Genomic DNA, 15,789 nt, shown 5'->3' on the forward strand with positions numbered 1-15,789 from the left:
CCAAAGCTCTCTCTGATCCTGTCACCTCACTAACCTCACTAACACCGTCTGTTACTGTTGTTGTTTTGTTACTGTCTCATTTATGGTTGTCTAGTATCACTATAGTTTTTTTACATTTAATATCTCTCTAATGTCCTTACATAACTTGTTGTATGTCACTGTTCGTCAAATTAACTGTCATTTTGTGGTATGTCATTGCATTATGTTGGTTTATTGTCCCTATTCTTTCTTCTGTTGTGTCACATGTGCTTTTATTGTCTATATTTTAATGCTGTACTCCCCCTCTCCCTTGCCCTTAGGAGGTCTTTCACCTCCTACCAGGCCATGATTGCCTTAATAAGAATGTATTCTTAGCAATTCTTGCCTGGTAATATAAAGGTTTACTACTCCTACTACATACGTTTGAACTCTAATTTCCCTCAAATCCTCAAAATAACACAAGAAGTTCCGTTATATAAATACGAGGTTTTTACATTGTTAGTGAATAAATCTCGTGTGTGCCATCGTACAGTTGGTTTGTCACCGTATTTACAAGTATTAGTGCTGTAAGTACAAAGGATTCAGCCCCTGGACTGGGACACAGCCAGTGGGCAAAAATTAAACGCTTTTACTTTGAAGGTTAGATTGTGCACTTCCGGTGTAGACGTAAACTTGACGGATTCAAAATAATAGTTGTGTCATCACTTCCGTGTTCATCTGGGGGTGAATCCTGAATGTTTTGGAACTAAACCGAACTAAACCAGTGCTATCTTTACAAATAATAATGCAATAATAATAATAATGATTGATGACGTTATTTCACGCTCTCACGCGGAACTTTGTAGTTATTTGTTTAAAAAGAAAAAAAAAGTGTGAAATAAACACAGAGGAAACCTGCAGTGACACCAACAAACCTCTGTGGGTCACTTGTGTAACCTACACACACACCCAGAGTGACTAATAGTTGATAAATACGTTAATAGATTAATAGATGATTAAAATAATATTGTTAGTCATTATATTCTAAAGTCAAATATCAGGATTGTAGATGGAGATAAAGAACTCATTCTGCTGCCTTTTACCTTTTATATTCATGCACATTTTTCTGCCAATACATATAAAAAGTGTGATTTTAAAGGCAGCACTTTTCATTTTGTTTGTGTTACTTTTTGTTTTATGCAAGTAAGAAATGCAAATACTAACAATTCTGTTGTGAAACAAAAACACACTTGGAAAAATGTAAATATCTAAGGCAGCAGCCAAAAGTTTCCATTATCATTTGTCCAACTTGATCATTCAGCCAATAAAATTCAAAAAACAGAAACCTCCATACTGTCTTTTTAAATATATTTATACTCTCCATAATAAAAAAGCAGATTTGTCCTCAACTCCTCAAAGAAAACTCATCAGGTTCAGTCATTGTTTTCAAAAATCTGCATGAATAAAAACCTCCACACTGTTGGGAAAATGTTACAAATGTATTTGCACAAAAGAAGAAGTTGCACATAGTTTCTTACATACATATTTACAAACCTCCTCAAATACTTTACACTGTTACTTTAAAACGTGTCTATGATACAAACACAAAAGATTTGTTTTTTTGTAGTTAATGATCATGAAGAGGAAACAGTAAAGAGGCGATGACGACACAAACTAAAGGACACATTAAAACTAAATAACACTGACACCCTGTTCCCACTCATGCATCGAATGTGAAGGTTTTATTGCTGCTGCAGCTTCAGTTATGAAAAACAGCTACCAGGCCTCTGACCTCTGACCTCTCTGTGGAAACGGCCTCTGTTGGGACTCAAACATCAGATTCTAAAGAAAAACTCAAAAGTCTGTTATTGTCAGGTCAGGTTGCACAACAAAAAAAAAAGGTTTCTCTCTAAGTATCCACTCGCTAAAAGAAGATTTTATAATATAGCATTAAGAATAATGCAAAACGTGTTCAAATCGCAGAGCAGCACTCTATGATTCCTCCTCTTTAGACAGCGCCTGCAAAACACAAACACAAACACACGTTAAAAGGATAAATTCAAATTGAACTCATTATCTCCTCCCCCTCACGTGGACTAAGGGCTGGGAGAAGTTTCAGAGTCCTCCGTGGCTTCTCTGAGTTACAGGGGGTCTCGGTGTAGCAGTGCATGTCCATATGACGGTTGCAAATGGATACCAACTGTCTTCGTAACAAAAAGACACACCAAAAAACATCCAAATACCTCCATGCTGCTCCTATGTAATGTCCGTCTTGTACTGAAGCCCCGAAATGCGAAATTGTTCCGAAAAAAATTAAATAAGTCTATTTTTCAAGCTTGTTTGTAGCGGAAGTAATTTGAAGAGGAGCTTACGAGCAGCATGGAGGTATTTGGATGTTTTTTGGTGCCGAGACCCCCTGTAACTCAGAGAAGCCACGGAGGACTCTGAAACTTCTCCCAGCCCTTAGTCCACATGAGGGGGAGTAGATAATGAGTGAAATTTCAATTTTGAGTGAACTATCCCTTTAAGACTCAGTGGCGAACCAGCAACAACAACTATTCACTGTGTTGAGCTTCATTCACCTGTTTGAGGAACTGTCGTCCAAAGTAATTGGTGGCCATGTTCTTCAGGCTGGTCTTTCCCCCGACTTTACACCGCACGTATCCGTAGAGGTTGGCGCCCTGCAGCACCACACCCATGATCACTATGGGCTGAGAGGAAGACCACACACACACATTCATCATTTCATAATGGAGAAATAACACAATTATACCACAGTGTCATGGGAGACAAGTACTCGTAAAATCGCCCAATGCGTCTCCAGAGACTAAGGAATCATGTTTATCTGAAACACTGATCTAACCGACAATAATAGTGCAGCCGCAGTATTCACATTAAAACATTTTATTTGCAGCAACAAATCATGTTTATGTTTTTGTTTTGTGTTCTGGCCTGTTGTTGCTCCACCCACCGCTCTCTCCTAATCACAGAGTCAGTGGCTTTTCAGCATCATCCAGGTTTCCAGTTCCCACTGAGCTGCAGCTACAACACGTACTGTGGATTAATAACGTCCGACGTTACGAACGTTAAAAGACCTCGCTATGACTCTCACAACCGTCCTGACAGAAGCAGAAACTAAACCAGGAGGAGATGAGTCTGAAAGATGGAGACGGCCCATTGCCGTAATCCCTATAGTCATAGCAGTAGGTTTGTTACCTTTAATTGTCGGTGCAAGCTATTTTTAGAACGGTGGAGCAGAGCCGTGAGCTGCTCAGAGCGACGCTACGGAGGCTAATGGGATTTCTTGGTTTCCCTCATCAAACTCATCAAATACACAATCCAACAACTCCAAAACGCTCTGGTGGACAAGTTGTGACCTGCACATTCACCACGCTATGAGATAATAACACAACGTTACGAGTTCGTTATTATCTCATTCGTTATTATCAATTTGCCAAAATGTTGAACTATCCCTTTAAGGACAGATGCTGGAGTGGTTCATTTTCTCCTGGACACACATCGAGCTTTTTGCACAATCCGCGCTGGGCATGTAAACAGCTTCATCCACTTCATTTCCTTCTGTTACTACATCGTTAACATGTAGTGTCTTTTTTTTTTTTTTTACCTTAGAGCATAACTGATAACAGTAGAGTCAATAACCAATACATACTGTATATATATGTGTATTTACTGTATATATTATATTATAGTCAGTTTTATTTAACTGAAACTGTTGTATGTTCATCATTACATGTGTCATGTTCAATTTTTGACAGAAAATAAATATTTTAATCACAAATAACCTTCTGATATCTTTAAATCTCACTTGTGAGTATAAGGGAACATGAAAAAACTTGACACAAATAGTGATTTGAGTTATATTGTGACATGTATATCGATATCAAATCATCGCAATAGGATTTTTTTCTCATATCGCCAAGCCCTAATGCAGTACTTTGAATATTGACCGCAGCAAACAGCTCTGGTCACAGTCTTACATTGAGCTGCTCTAGATGCTCGGACCTACCAGCCATTTAATCTTGAGAGCAAAGAGGGCGCTGAAGGCAAAGATGACCCAGATGACCGGACAGACGATCAGGCCGAGCCAGAAGATCCGCGACTCTGAATCTGACGCTTGTTGTTTCCCAGTGCCCTGAAAGAAAACCGGATGTTCTCACAGTTAGGACGTCTGCAAATACCAGAGGGAGAGAGAGAGAGAGAGAGAGAGAGAGAGAGAGAGAGACAGAGAGAGAGAGAGAGAGCTGCCCACACACTAGCACATGAATCAGACTCGTACAGAGTGAGAGGTTGTTGTGTAATAACCTCTCACCTTCCTCGCCTCAAACACCCAGTGGCTTCGTCCGTCATCGTCCACCTGGTTCCACCACCTGAGTCCCACCATCAACCGCCCCGTGATGTTCTGCCAGAGCACAAATACAAATACAAATGTAAATATTAAAGGACAATTCCGGGCAAATTCAACTCGGGGCTGTATGTTCCTAACATTTTAGGTCTAAAAGAAGGAATCTGAAGATTTTCAGTTTAATTGCTCCTGTTTTGCGGTAGTTGTGTCTGTCCCTGCATCGCCACGGCAGCGATGAATGGGAGCGGATTGGAGTTCTGCTGCTTCTCGGCTGTTTACATCCCTCAAAGCCACAGACAGCGTCGGATGGCGACTCAAACATGAACCCAGAAGTTTATTTACTTCAAGCAAGCCGACATGTTTGTAAAACTAGATCTAATTCAAAGTCTCGTAGAGTCTCGCGCGAGACCCAAGTTGACGCTCGGTGTGTTCAGGTGCAGTCGGAAGCTCCAGTTTGTGTCATAAACACAGGAATATCAACTCTTGACTTGCTTGAAGTAAACAGACTTCTCGGTGCATGTTTGAGTCTCCATCTGACGCTGTCTGTGGAAAAAAAATGCGGCTTTGAGGAATGTAAACAGCCTAAGCAGCGGAACTTCAATCTATTCCCATTCATCGCTGCCGTGGCGATGCGGGGACAGACACAACTACCGCAAAACAGGAGCAATTAAACTGAAAATCTTCAGATTCCTTCTTCTAGACCTAAAATGTTAGGAAAATACACCCCCGAGTTGAATTTGCCCGGAATTGTCCTTTAACAAAGAGCAACAACAACAACATCATCTAATTTTCACATAGAGAATCTGTTGCATCCTTCACACCTTTACTGTCCAGAAGTCACATGACAGCAGGAGGATGATCGTCACCATGCCGCCGATGAAGCCGCTGCTGACCCACTCACAGACCAGGTAGACCAGGATGGAGCCGACTCTGAAGAAGAGGTGGAAGAAACTCGCCAACGGGTGTCTGGACACAGAGTTTCAACACGTTAAATACTGTTCAGTTTAATATTGTATATATGACAAACAAATAGTGTCAAATGATCCTCGTGTTCGCGGGGCCCGGAGTCGTGTGTGAACGTACTTGATGTTTTTCTTTGACCTTTTCCCTGCATCCTCCTCCGCATCAAACAGAGACACGTCCTCATCATTGGTATCCTGAGGGATCAATAAGGAAGAAACTTAACCCTTAGAGACACATGTTCGCAAAACCATCTGAGCTACAACTGGACTCATCATGTGGCTTAATGCTTTGTAACAAACATATGTTTTTATGTGACAGCTGCTCTGTAGATTCCTCATCCTTTTCTCTCCTTTATTGCTCATCTTCTATGAGCAGCGATTAGTTTCTTTCTTTATTAATTAATCAACTATTTTCTCTATAGAACGTCACAAACTCTTAGTATTTACCACAGTTTAATGGGATGTGTTCCTCTTTGTTATTTTGATTGATCAACATCATCAAATCCAAAGATATTCCGTTTCAGAAACGTTTATGTGATTGACAAACCAGTTACTGATTAACATTTATCATTGATTATTGTTGCAGCTTTATTGCAAACTTATATTTAACTTATTAAATAAAATAAAAAAAATGCTGTTTAATAGACTGTAATGTGGCTGCTTAAAGTTTTTTATTTGTACATTATGGATGTCACAGTACGAGTTGTTGTTGTTATATGTTGATAAACACTTATGTCTGCTAACAACTATTTTTTGATTTAGGGTGATAATTTATATGTATTGTAAAGACTTAATGTAACGTTTTGTTGACTTGTTTTATTTATGCCATGATTGTAAATGTATGTTTGAAATGTGGACCCCAGTAAGACTGTAATTTGTGCTGTAGAGAACAGCTAATGAGGATCTCGGCAATTACAGAACAATAATTTGTTTTTATGTTTAAACCCAGTTTATAGAAGCTAAACGATGGGACTTGTCTAACTGAGCCTTTTAGAAACGTTCACTAACTATAACTAAAACGGATAAATGTACATTAAAGGTCTAGTTTGTCAGCTGAAGTGTTGCCATCATGTTGTTTGTGAGTCTTTTTGTTTTATTTGATGATTGTAACGACAGAACAGGAGCGGAGCTAGCCTCCCCCAGCTGCCTTTACCCAGATAAACTTTATCTACCTCCGTGTTAAAGTTTAAAAACACGTCACAGACTGAAACAATAATGTGATAATGTCATAAACATCAGTAAACTGCACAGTTGTGTGGATTTAAGAGAGATAAAGTGGAGCCACGTTAAACAGTGTAAAAGCTACAGAAACTAGCATGCTAACTGATTAGCAACATTTAGCACGACAGCTGTAAAAGCTTCAGCTGTTTTCATATTTTTGGGCTAGAAAAATAAAGAAAGAGTCCATTTTTATCCAGTTCACTTGACGCCTCGTTTACAGTTTGACATATTAACAGATAAAATAAATAAAAACGTTAGAAAAGTGTCTCTCTTACCTCTGTTATCATGTTGACACAGGAGCAGCCACTTCCGGTTTACATGCTCAGCTCCACGTCACCACGTCACTGTGCGTGCGTCGGAGTCAGCTGACCGATACGTGCCACGTACGTCGTTATGTCACTGTAGCGTCACTTTTTATTTTATTTTATTTTATTTTATTTTATTTTATTCTATTTTGTTTTTATTTTATTTTCAATGGGGTTTTTTATATAGGCTACATTATCTAAGAACAGGATGGACTGTGTCACTGTAAACAATTTTCAAAATAAAACGCAGCCTTGTGGGAAAACGCCAACATCTTGATTTGATTTTAAGGGGCTGAAACATGACGTGACGAAACTATTTTGAATCCTTGAATGAGATAATTACAACCAGTCCACTCCCTGTGTGTGTATGTGAGTGTTGTATGAAACTGGGACCAATCAGTCGCCTGTGTTACAAATCTAAACGAATGATCCAACATCTAATCTACTCTCTGATCTAAAGTATCTAAACTTTTTCACAGTCTTGTGTTTGTGTGTTCCACACACACATCTGGGCCCCTGAATATGCAACATCTGGAATATCAACAGCAGCATTTCAGTGAGACACTCAGGAAAATTACAGAATGACAGCAAAATGACAAACCGGGTTTATTCACCTTGGACTTACAAGCTTTTTTTTAAAAATTCATTTATCCAGCAGATGATTTAAAATAATAAAAACAGATGAAGATAAAAACTTTTATTTGACACAGACGATATCAAGCATTTCTGAATTCACAGTGTGATGATGAGAAGTACAGTAACAGAAGTCCCAAACTTACACAGGAGGAGTATAAATATGACTTGAGCCCAAATATACATGAGATAAAAAGGAGAATCAATTCATCATTTGTGTTCTGTAACAAAAATAATCTACTGTAAACAACGTGGATAAAGTAAAACTTATTCCATATTTTCCCTTTTATAGATTCCTGATGATGAGTTTATTTTATTATTAAAGCAGAAGTAAGCGATCCGGTCGTTTTGGCTAACTTCTTGTCAGCCGATGGAGTTAGCAGCCCCCGCCCTCGTCCCTACGTCACCACATTCACGCACATCCCTTGGCTGCACACACAGAGAGGACTGCCCCTTTATGCCGTTCTCTCTCCTCATTGGATAAAGCTTGTAGGATACAAGGAAAGTTTTCTCCTCGGCTCACAGCAGAGCAGAGTGACTGACAGACCCGTGTTTCGGACCAAACACTTGTGATTGCTGTCGGAAGATACAACTATTTAAAACTTATATTAACACAAATATTCCGCTTACTTCTGCTTTAAATAGCACTCTGAGGTTGATGAGGAGTCTCTTCTTGAGTTATTGTCTATGAGATCACAGCTCCGTTTAGAGGCGAGGTGGGAGGGGAGGGGCTTTTGAGCCGCAGCGGTTCTCCGGGCGCCACCAAGGCCACGATGTTCTCCTTCTTGGGCAGCCAGAAGGCCGGGTACAGCGGCTCCAGGAACTCGGCCTGGTACTCGTGGATGGGCGTCATGGCTTCCTCCACGCCGTAGAAAGCCAGGAGGCCTCTCGTGTAGTCCACGTACACGCCGATCCGGGTGAACTTCTCCACGTTGAGCGGGGTCTCCACGCCGCTGTGCCAGGCCGAGAAGGTGCGCCCGTTCCACTGGAGGCACCAGGAGAAGTCGTTGCCCGTGATGCAGCTGTTGCTCTCGCCGCCTTTGCGGTCGATGCTCTTGTAGGTGACGCCGAGGTGCGTGCCCTCGCCGCTGACGTCCACCTCGAAGTAGTGGCGGCCCAGGTAGAAGCTCTCCGTGGCGAGGACCTGGCGCCAGTTCTCGAACCTCTCGGGCACGTCGGGGTACGGGTGTTGCCACGGCGTCGTGTTGGTCACCTTCCTGTTCTCCTCCGTCAGCCGCAGGAACTTGTGAGCCGTGTCGGCGTCGAAACTCACGGGGGCGGCGTCTGGCGAGAGAGAGATTTAATAATGTTAGTTCGACACAGGAATGTAACAGACACAAACAGGGCCGTTGCTAGGAATTCTGGGCCCCCTTAAAGAATACTAAAGTGGGCCCCTCCCCCTAACTTTTCCTTTTTTTTCTTAGACTACGTATGTATTATCGTTTTTTATTTAGCCTTCTTTGTTTTGATGCTAATGCAGCATTACACTGCAAAAACTCAAGTATCTTAGCAAGAATATTTGTCTTATTTCTAGTCAAAATGTCATTTCTAGTCAAAACAAATCTCATTTTACGTAAAATAAGACACATCATATTAAAAGTAGCTTGTTTTTAGACACTTTTTACTTCTTTCAAGCAGATTTTCACTTGGAATAAGTAGAAAAAATCTGATAGTGGAGCAAGTTTTTCTTCCTTATTACAAGCACAAAAAACTTACTTTCACTGGCAGATTTTTCTATTTATTGTGAATTTAGGTGAAAATTATCTAAAAACAAGTTAATTTTTAGGTAATGAGTCTTATTTTAAGTGGAAAGAGATTAGTTTTGACTAGAAATTAGACATTTGGACAAGAAATAAGACAAATATTCTTGGAAAGATGTTGAGTTTTTACAGTGTACTGTGAGTATTAGCCAGGGTCTTACACAGAATAAATCAGTCATACAAAGATTAGACTACTGGGGCTTTTTATGGGCCCCACTGGGCGCTGGGCCCCTAGAATTATCATCACCTTTCTCCCCTATACAACGGCCCTGGACACAAACCAAGGTCGCCATGATTACATCCTCCATTTTGTTCGCCAAAAATATCTAATTACATAAAAAAACACTTAGCTGATTTGTACTGAACTTGTCGAAGGGGTCGGAGGTCAGACAGTGATGAACACAGATCTGAATAATCTACTGAGTGAGAGGAAGTTCTCTAGTTAGTGTGAATGCTGGAAGCATTCACACTATTGTTATTCGGTTCGGCCATTTTCTGCCTTTCTTCGTCATGTAACTAGTCCTTCATACTTTGTGCTATTTCAACAATTCAAATATCAAAATGTTCAGCCTTTTCGGGACAGGTGTGCTATGTCTTTTCTCTTTTCAACTATTCATACTTTTTGCAATATTCAACTATTTCTGATTTTTTTTTCCCCATAGAGAATGCATTGGAACAGTCTTGAAACTCTTCAAATCTTCTTACTTCTTTCAGCCTTTAAAGCGTCCACATACTTTCAGCTAGAGACTTCATTCAAATTCTGAGCTGTAGACAAACTTCTAATGTATTCATCCTGTATTTACAACTTTTTCATAGCTTGTACCGTTTTTGAGATAAATCCTTTAAAAGCACATGAGGATTTCTGACAAATTTCACACTTTTCAATGAGTGTGTATGGGGTTGGGTCAGAGTGAGTGACATCATCGTTAGAGTGAGAGGGATCGAAAAAACATTCAGGATTTTGTCTGGATAAATTGCCAGCACGGCCACAAATTAAACTCTAGACACATGATTTCCTCACCGGTTTGTAGCCACACTTGTCGTGTCTCATTTAATGTGTTCAAAACAGCAGACAGACTTACAGAATTGTCTCTATGAGCCTAATTGTGCAGCTAGATCCGCTCCAGTGGCTCATCCACTTCAATAGAAAAGTAGGAGCTGATTTTTTTAGAAAAGCAGAAATGCCCCCCTTTTCTACCTTGCGACCCTGAGAAAAGTTTTTGCCCTACAAACATTTAATGCACATCAATGTGCTCAGGAAGGTCTGCTTGCCCAGATGGTCAGGAGGACCACATTCTGATAAGAGTTACGGTTCTCTTTTTTCTGGGCTGTTTTGGGAAGCTGCTCAGAGCTCAAATCTCTCTGCTCTGCTCTGCTCTGTGTGCAGTTGGTCCAGCTGTAGCGGCCAGCTCGTTATCAAAGTCTACAGTGCAGGTGCAGCCTGGCCGCTCGTTAAGATGTTTTTAAACACAGCCCCACACACACACATGATAAACCAGACTGACAGAGGATGTCCACGCACAAACACAGGCATCACACTCACACAGACAGACACACACAGACACTCACACACAGTCACACACACACACACACACATACACAAACAGACAAACACACAAACACAACACTGTTCCACACAGTAAAATGTAAGCATGGTAGTCGCCATGGTAACTTCTGAGGGCAGGATGCCAATCAATCAGATCATTAGGGAGAGAGGAGTTCTGTGGCTTTCTGCACATGTACACGCAGACAGAGAGACCGTCAGACTCACACACCCAGACACACACACACACACACACACAGGTTTTCAGCTCAAATTCATCAGCCTCTCAATTATTTTATACTTTTGATGTAAACATCTCCAATTAATTTTTTTCTCATGAATTTATCTATCTATCTATCTATCTATCTATCTATCTATCTATCTATCTATCTATCTATCTATCTATCTTATCCTATCCATCTATCTATCTTATCCTATCCTATCCTATCTATCTATCTATCTATCTATCTATCTATCTATCTCCCTCCCTATTTTTTAACCCCTCTGTCTCCTTTTTTCTTTCTTTCTTTCTTCTACTCCTTCATTTGTATTTTTACGTAACTTTTTCTAATCCTTCCCTCTCTATCCATCCATCCATCCATCCATCCATCTACCTCTTTCTATCTATCATCCCCCTCTCTCTTTTTCTTTCTTTCTTTCTTTCTTTCTTTCTTTCTTTCTTTCTTTCTTTCTTTCTTTCTTTCTTTCTTTCTTTCACTCACTCCATTTCTGTCTTTTTACTTCTTTGTTTGTTTGATTGTTTCTTTCTTTCTTTCTATTCCTTTTCTCTTCCTTTGTTTTTACTCCATTTCTTTCTTTCTTTCTTTCACTCCATTTCTGTTTGTTTACTTCTTTGTTTGTTTGATTCTTTCTTTCTTTCTTTCTACTCCTTTTCTCTTCCTTTGTTTTTACTCCATTTCTTTCTTTCTTTCTTTCTTTCTTTCTTTCTTTCACTCCATTTCTGTCTTTTTACTTCTTTGTTTGTTTGATTCTTTCTTTCTTTCTTCCTTTCTTTCTTTCTGTCCTTTTCTTTTTTCTCTCTTGTTTCAATCTTTCTTCCTTTCTTTCTTTCTTTCTTTCTTTCTTTCTTTCTTTCTTTCTTTCTTTCTTTCAACAATTTCTTCAGCTCATTCAGCATTGCTGGAAGCATTCACACCATTTCCATTCTTGGAAATGTTTTTTCTAGTTTTATTTACCTTTTTATTTCTATGCAAAAAAATTTGAATATAAACAAAAAGATGCCCTTTCGGCCATGTGTATTGTATTATTTGAACGAAGATGAAGTGTGATGATGATGATTTAAATTGACATGCCCGAAATAAACAAATTGATTGATTGATATGTCGATTGATGGAGAATATAGGGACTTTTAACAACCCTGTATGACCCTGTATTTCTGTCCAGCTGAGTTGAGTTTAGATGAGTTTAGTTGTTAAGTTGAGTTGAGTTTAGTTTACTTGAGTCAAGTCGAGTCCAGTCCAGTCCAGTCACTGGACCAGTCGCGTCAAGTTTAGTTATTAAGTTTAGCTGAGTTGAGTTGAGTTTACTTGAGTCTAGTCGAGTCGAGTCGAGTCGAGTCGAGTCGAGTCTAGTTTAGTTTAGTTTAGTTTAGTTTAGTTTAGTTTAGTTTAGTTTAGTTTAGTTTAGTTTAGTTTAGTTTAGTTTAGTTAGGTTAGGTTAGGTTAGGTTAGTTTAGTTTATTTTTTTGTTAAGTTTACTTGAGTCGGGGTTGAGTTGAATAGTTGAGTTTAGATGAGTTGAGTTTAGTCTAGTTTAGTTGTTAAGTTGAGTTAGGTTAGGTTGAGTTGAGTAGTTGAGTTTAGCTGAGTTTAGTTGAGTCGAGTTGAGTTGGGTTGAGTTGAGCTTGGTTGAATTTAGTTTAGTTTAGTTTAGTTGTTAAGTCTGAATTTCCTTCGGGATAAAGTATTTATCTATCTATCTATCTATCTATCTATCTATCTATCTATCTATCTATCTATCTATCTATCTATCTATCTATCTATCTATCTATCTATCTATCTATCTATCTATCTATCTATCTATCTAGTTAACTTGGATTTAGTTGAGTTTACTTCAGTTTAGTTGAGTTTAGTTTGATAAACAGAGAACACAACAGCAGATGAATCAGAGTTTGTGTGTTGTGCCTGTTGCTAACTCAGTCTAACTTCAGTCCCCTGTTGAGTTTTAATATATTAAACAACTCAACTAAATTAATAAAATATATTTTGACACTTACACTTGAGGAAGTCGGCCCGTGTCTCTGGGTTCGGTATCGACAGGTTCTGCTTCGCTGCAACTATCTGATGAACCGTCGTCTTTATTCCCATTTTGTCTGTAAAAGGCAGAAAACACACGGATTATTGATGATGACAGATGATTGATGAGTGAAGACAGTTCAGTGATGATTGAGTCGTGCTCAGTTTGTCTTCAGGTGGCACAGAAATGCATCAAGGGAAACAAGTCTTATCTGTTTTCCTGCACCTGTGTGTGTGTGACCTTATTTCCATCACATTCAAATGAGGTGACTCATGAAGCACATGCGTTGCTAACCAATCAGTGTTGCATATTTAGACACATGTTATGTCAGGTTAAGTCCAACCACATGACACACGGCCGGAAAATTCTTCACATGTGTGAACACGCCCAGATGTGCAGATAATAGCAGCTACTGTCGGAGCCTTTTGGAGGTTTCCCCTCCGACTGCTGCTGCTGCTGCTGCACTGCTTCTCACCGTTCTTGCAGGTTTCTTTGACTTTCTCTATGTAGGAGGAGACGAGCAGAGAGCAAAGCTCCTGGGTCGAGTCCACAATCACACGGCTGAAGGAGTGCAGTCGATCCATGAGGCCGATGTAGACGCCGGGCAGAGAGATGTCGGTGGCTTCTTTCTTCCACTCTGAGTACTCCTGGAAGACAAAATTAGGGTTTCGATTGAGATCATAAAGTTCAAGTACATTAAAGCAGAAGTAAGCGATCTGGTGGTTTTGGCTAACTTCTTGTCAGCCGATTGAGTTAGCAGCCCCCGCCCTCGTCCCTACGTCACCACATTCACGCGCATCCCTTGACTGCACACACAGAGAGGACTGCCCCTTTATGCCGTTCTCTCTCCTCATTGGATAAAGGTTGTAGGATACAAGGAAAGTTTTCTCCTCGGCTCAGAGCAGAGCAGACTGACTGACAGACCCGTGTTTCAGATCAAACACTCTATAGAAGTGATTGCTGTCGGAAGATAGAACTATTTAAGACTTATATTAACACAAATATTCTGCTTACTTCTGCTTTAAGTGACATGTATGTGCATATGAACATCTCCGTTCAGCTCTGTCCTGCAGTTTGTAACGGATAATATGATGAATTAACCATTAAACACGACTTGGACATGGTTAAGAAGCAGGAAATTTCAGAACTATTTGTTTTTTCAGTTGTTTTGGCTGGGTTTTTTGATGCTTGTGTGGATTTCTAAGACTTTTCAAGACCTGCAGATTCTCCAATAAATAAACTCGCCCAAGAACCAGACCATGCCAGTTCTCCATCCTGCTGCTGTTACTGTACCTGTAAGAAATCCACGTCGTTTTTGTTCCTGGACAGTTTCTCCATCTGGGCCTGGGTCTTCTTCAGCTCGGAGCACCTCTGCTCCAGGTGGACCCGGATGCCCTCGGCCTGCCTCAGCGCCTGCTTCTCCTCCGCCTCCAGCATCTCCGTCACCTCCCTCTTGGCCCGCTCCACCACCGCCTGCAGCTCCTCGAACTGGCTCTCGATCACCGCACGGACGTCCGTCACCGATTGCTGCAGAGGAGGCGTTTTTTTAAATATTAAAGGGACAATGAGGAGTTTTGGAAAAGCGAAGCGTTTCCACACTACATTTATGAGCCTCCGCACCGTGAAATTCTTTGACCGGCGCAAGACAGACTCATGTTTTCATTCATCAAGATTTAAAGTCAGAGGTTCGAAGACGATCACATACCGTCGTAGTTCCGACCATAAACGGCGATTTGGCGGCATTATTCTCATGACTCGCCACGAAACCGAAAGTAAAGAAACGATGGTCGGCTCAACCATCATTTCCACCACCACTAATAATAACAAAATAACGATAGAGACAAAACGATATATTTATCGAAAATGGAGCAATTAACAAGTGGTAACGGAGATTCATCCACATTAACGTGAGACTTTTTTATAACCAAATAGAAACTCCTCATTGTCCCTTTAACTAATTTTCTGAATGCCAAAGATCCAGGGTGTTCCCATGAGGATGACTACACCTTCATCCTTTCTGAGGCGACGCTGCAGTGTTAACCCACCAACGCCCAAAAAACGTCATGAAAAACATGGATTAACTCCCAAACCGCAGGGAAGCCTTTCAGGTTTGGGAGGCTCTGAGACCGGACCAGAGGATTGTTGTGGTGTTATGAATAGAAACTGCCAACTCATTTTCTATCGTGACTCTTGTGACGATCATGTGACACACACACACACACACACACACACACACACACACACACACAGTGAGATGAGGCTTGAGATTAGTCATTTACCTCAATGGAGACTGTGTTTAGTTGAAGTTTGTTGATGGCGTTTTCTGCTGCTGTCACCGTCTTCACCATCTCAGTCTGTTTCCCCCTCAGCTCTTTCTGTGAAGAAGAAGAAGAGGAGGAAATGTCAGATTCAGCACACAAACACAGACCCACTTCAATGCTGTCATGCAGAAAAAATGCCAGATCCTAACAGAGCTTGTAAATGTAAACCTCTGAGTTTGTGTTTGTCCAGGAAAACTCTGCTCTGCTGTTTCCTACTCTCCTCTCCTCGACTCTGTGGTGACGTCACCACAGCGTCCTGATCTACACGCTGATGTTTGTGGTTTTTTAAAGCATTCAGCGTTTCAAGTTCGTGAATTCCTGGGGCAGGCCCAGACAAATGCAGAGCTGAGATTACTGTTCCATAAAGTTCAGTATATAATGATCTTTTATGTCTTAACTGAACCTCAGTCATGTGATCTGGACTTGGACTGAAGTAGATTTTGTATTTTCTGCAGAAATTCAACTTA

The 15,789-nt window shown here is 40.5% G+C and overlaps 2 protein-coding genes across 3 annotated transcripts in view; both read right to left on the minus strand.

Annotated features, from left to right (window-relative positions):
• Window positions 1-1,435: 1,435 nt before the first annotated feature.
• tvp23b (trans-golgi network vesicle protein 23 homolog B (S. cerevisiae)) lies at window positions 1,436-6,841 on the minus strand. The gene is made up of 7 exons (XM_085761325.1): window positions 6,780-6,841; window positions 5,405-5,478; window positions 5,143-5,287; window positions 4,289-4,378; window positions 3,986-4,111; window positions 2,541-2,669; window positions 1,436-1,977 (listed from the first exon to the last, which is right to left on the minus strand). Exons 1-7 carry the CDS (start codon window positions 6,789-6,791, stop codon window positions 1,951-1,953), a joined length of 603 nt encoding a protein of 200 aa, XP_085617451.1. The 5' UTR covers window positions 6,792-6,841; the 3' UTR covers window positions 1,436-1,950.
• Window positions 6,842-7,396: 555 nt separating this feature from the next.
• trim16 (tripartite motif containing 16) overlaps window positions 7,397-15,789 on the minus strand; it is an 11,209-nt gene continuing 2,816 nt past the window's right edge. The window contains exons 2-6 of one of the 2 annotated variants that reach the window (XM_085760884.1): window positions 15,281-15,376; window positions 14,295-14,528; window positions 13,477-13,648; window positions 12,982-13,077; window positions 7,397-8,726 (exon numbers count right to left, since the gene is read on the minus strand). In XM_085760884.1, coding sequence (XP_085617010.1) covers window positions 8,128-8,726; window positions 12,982-13,077; window positions 13,477-13,648; window positions 14,295-14,528; window positions 15,281-15,376 — 1,197 coding nt within the window. In that variant the 3' untranslated portion in view covers window positions 7,397-8,127. The remainder of the gene's footprint in view (window positions 8,727-12,981; window positions 13,078-13,476; window positions 13,649-14,294; window positions 14,529-15,280; window positions 15,377-15,789) is intronic. The other variant, XM_085760883.1, reaches the window with a different exon arrangement.

Source organism: Trachurus japonicus, chromosome 19 (genome assembly GCF_045865225.1).
Source record: "Trachurus japonicus isolate A0001 chromosome 19, Traja_1.0".
Lineage (NCBI taxonomy): Eukaryota > Metazoa > Chordata > Actinopteri > Carangiformes > Carangidae > Trachurus > Trachurus japonicus.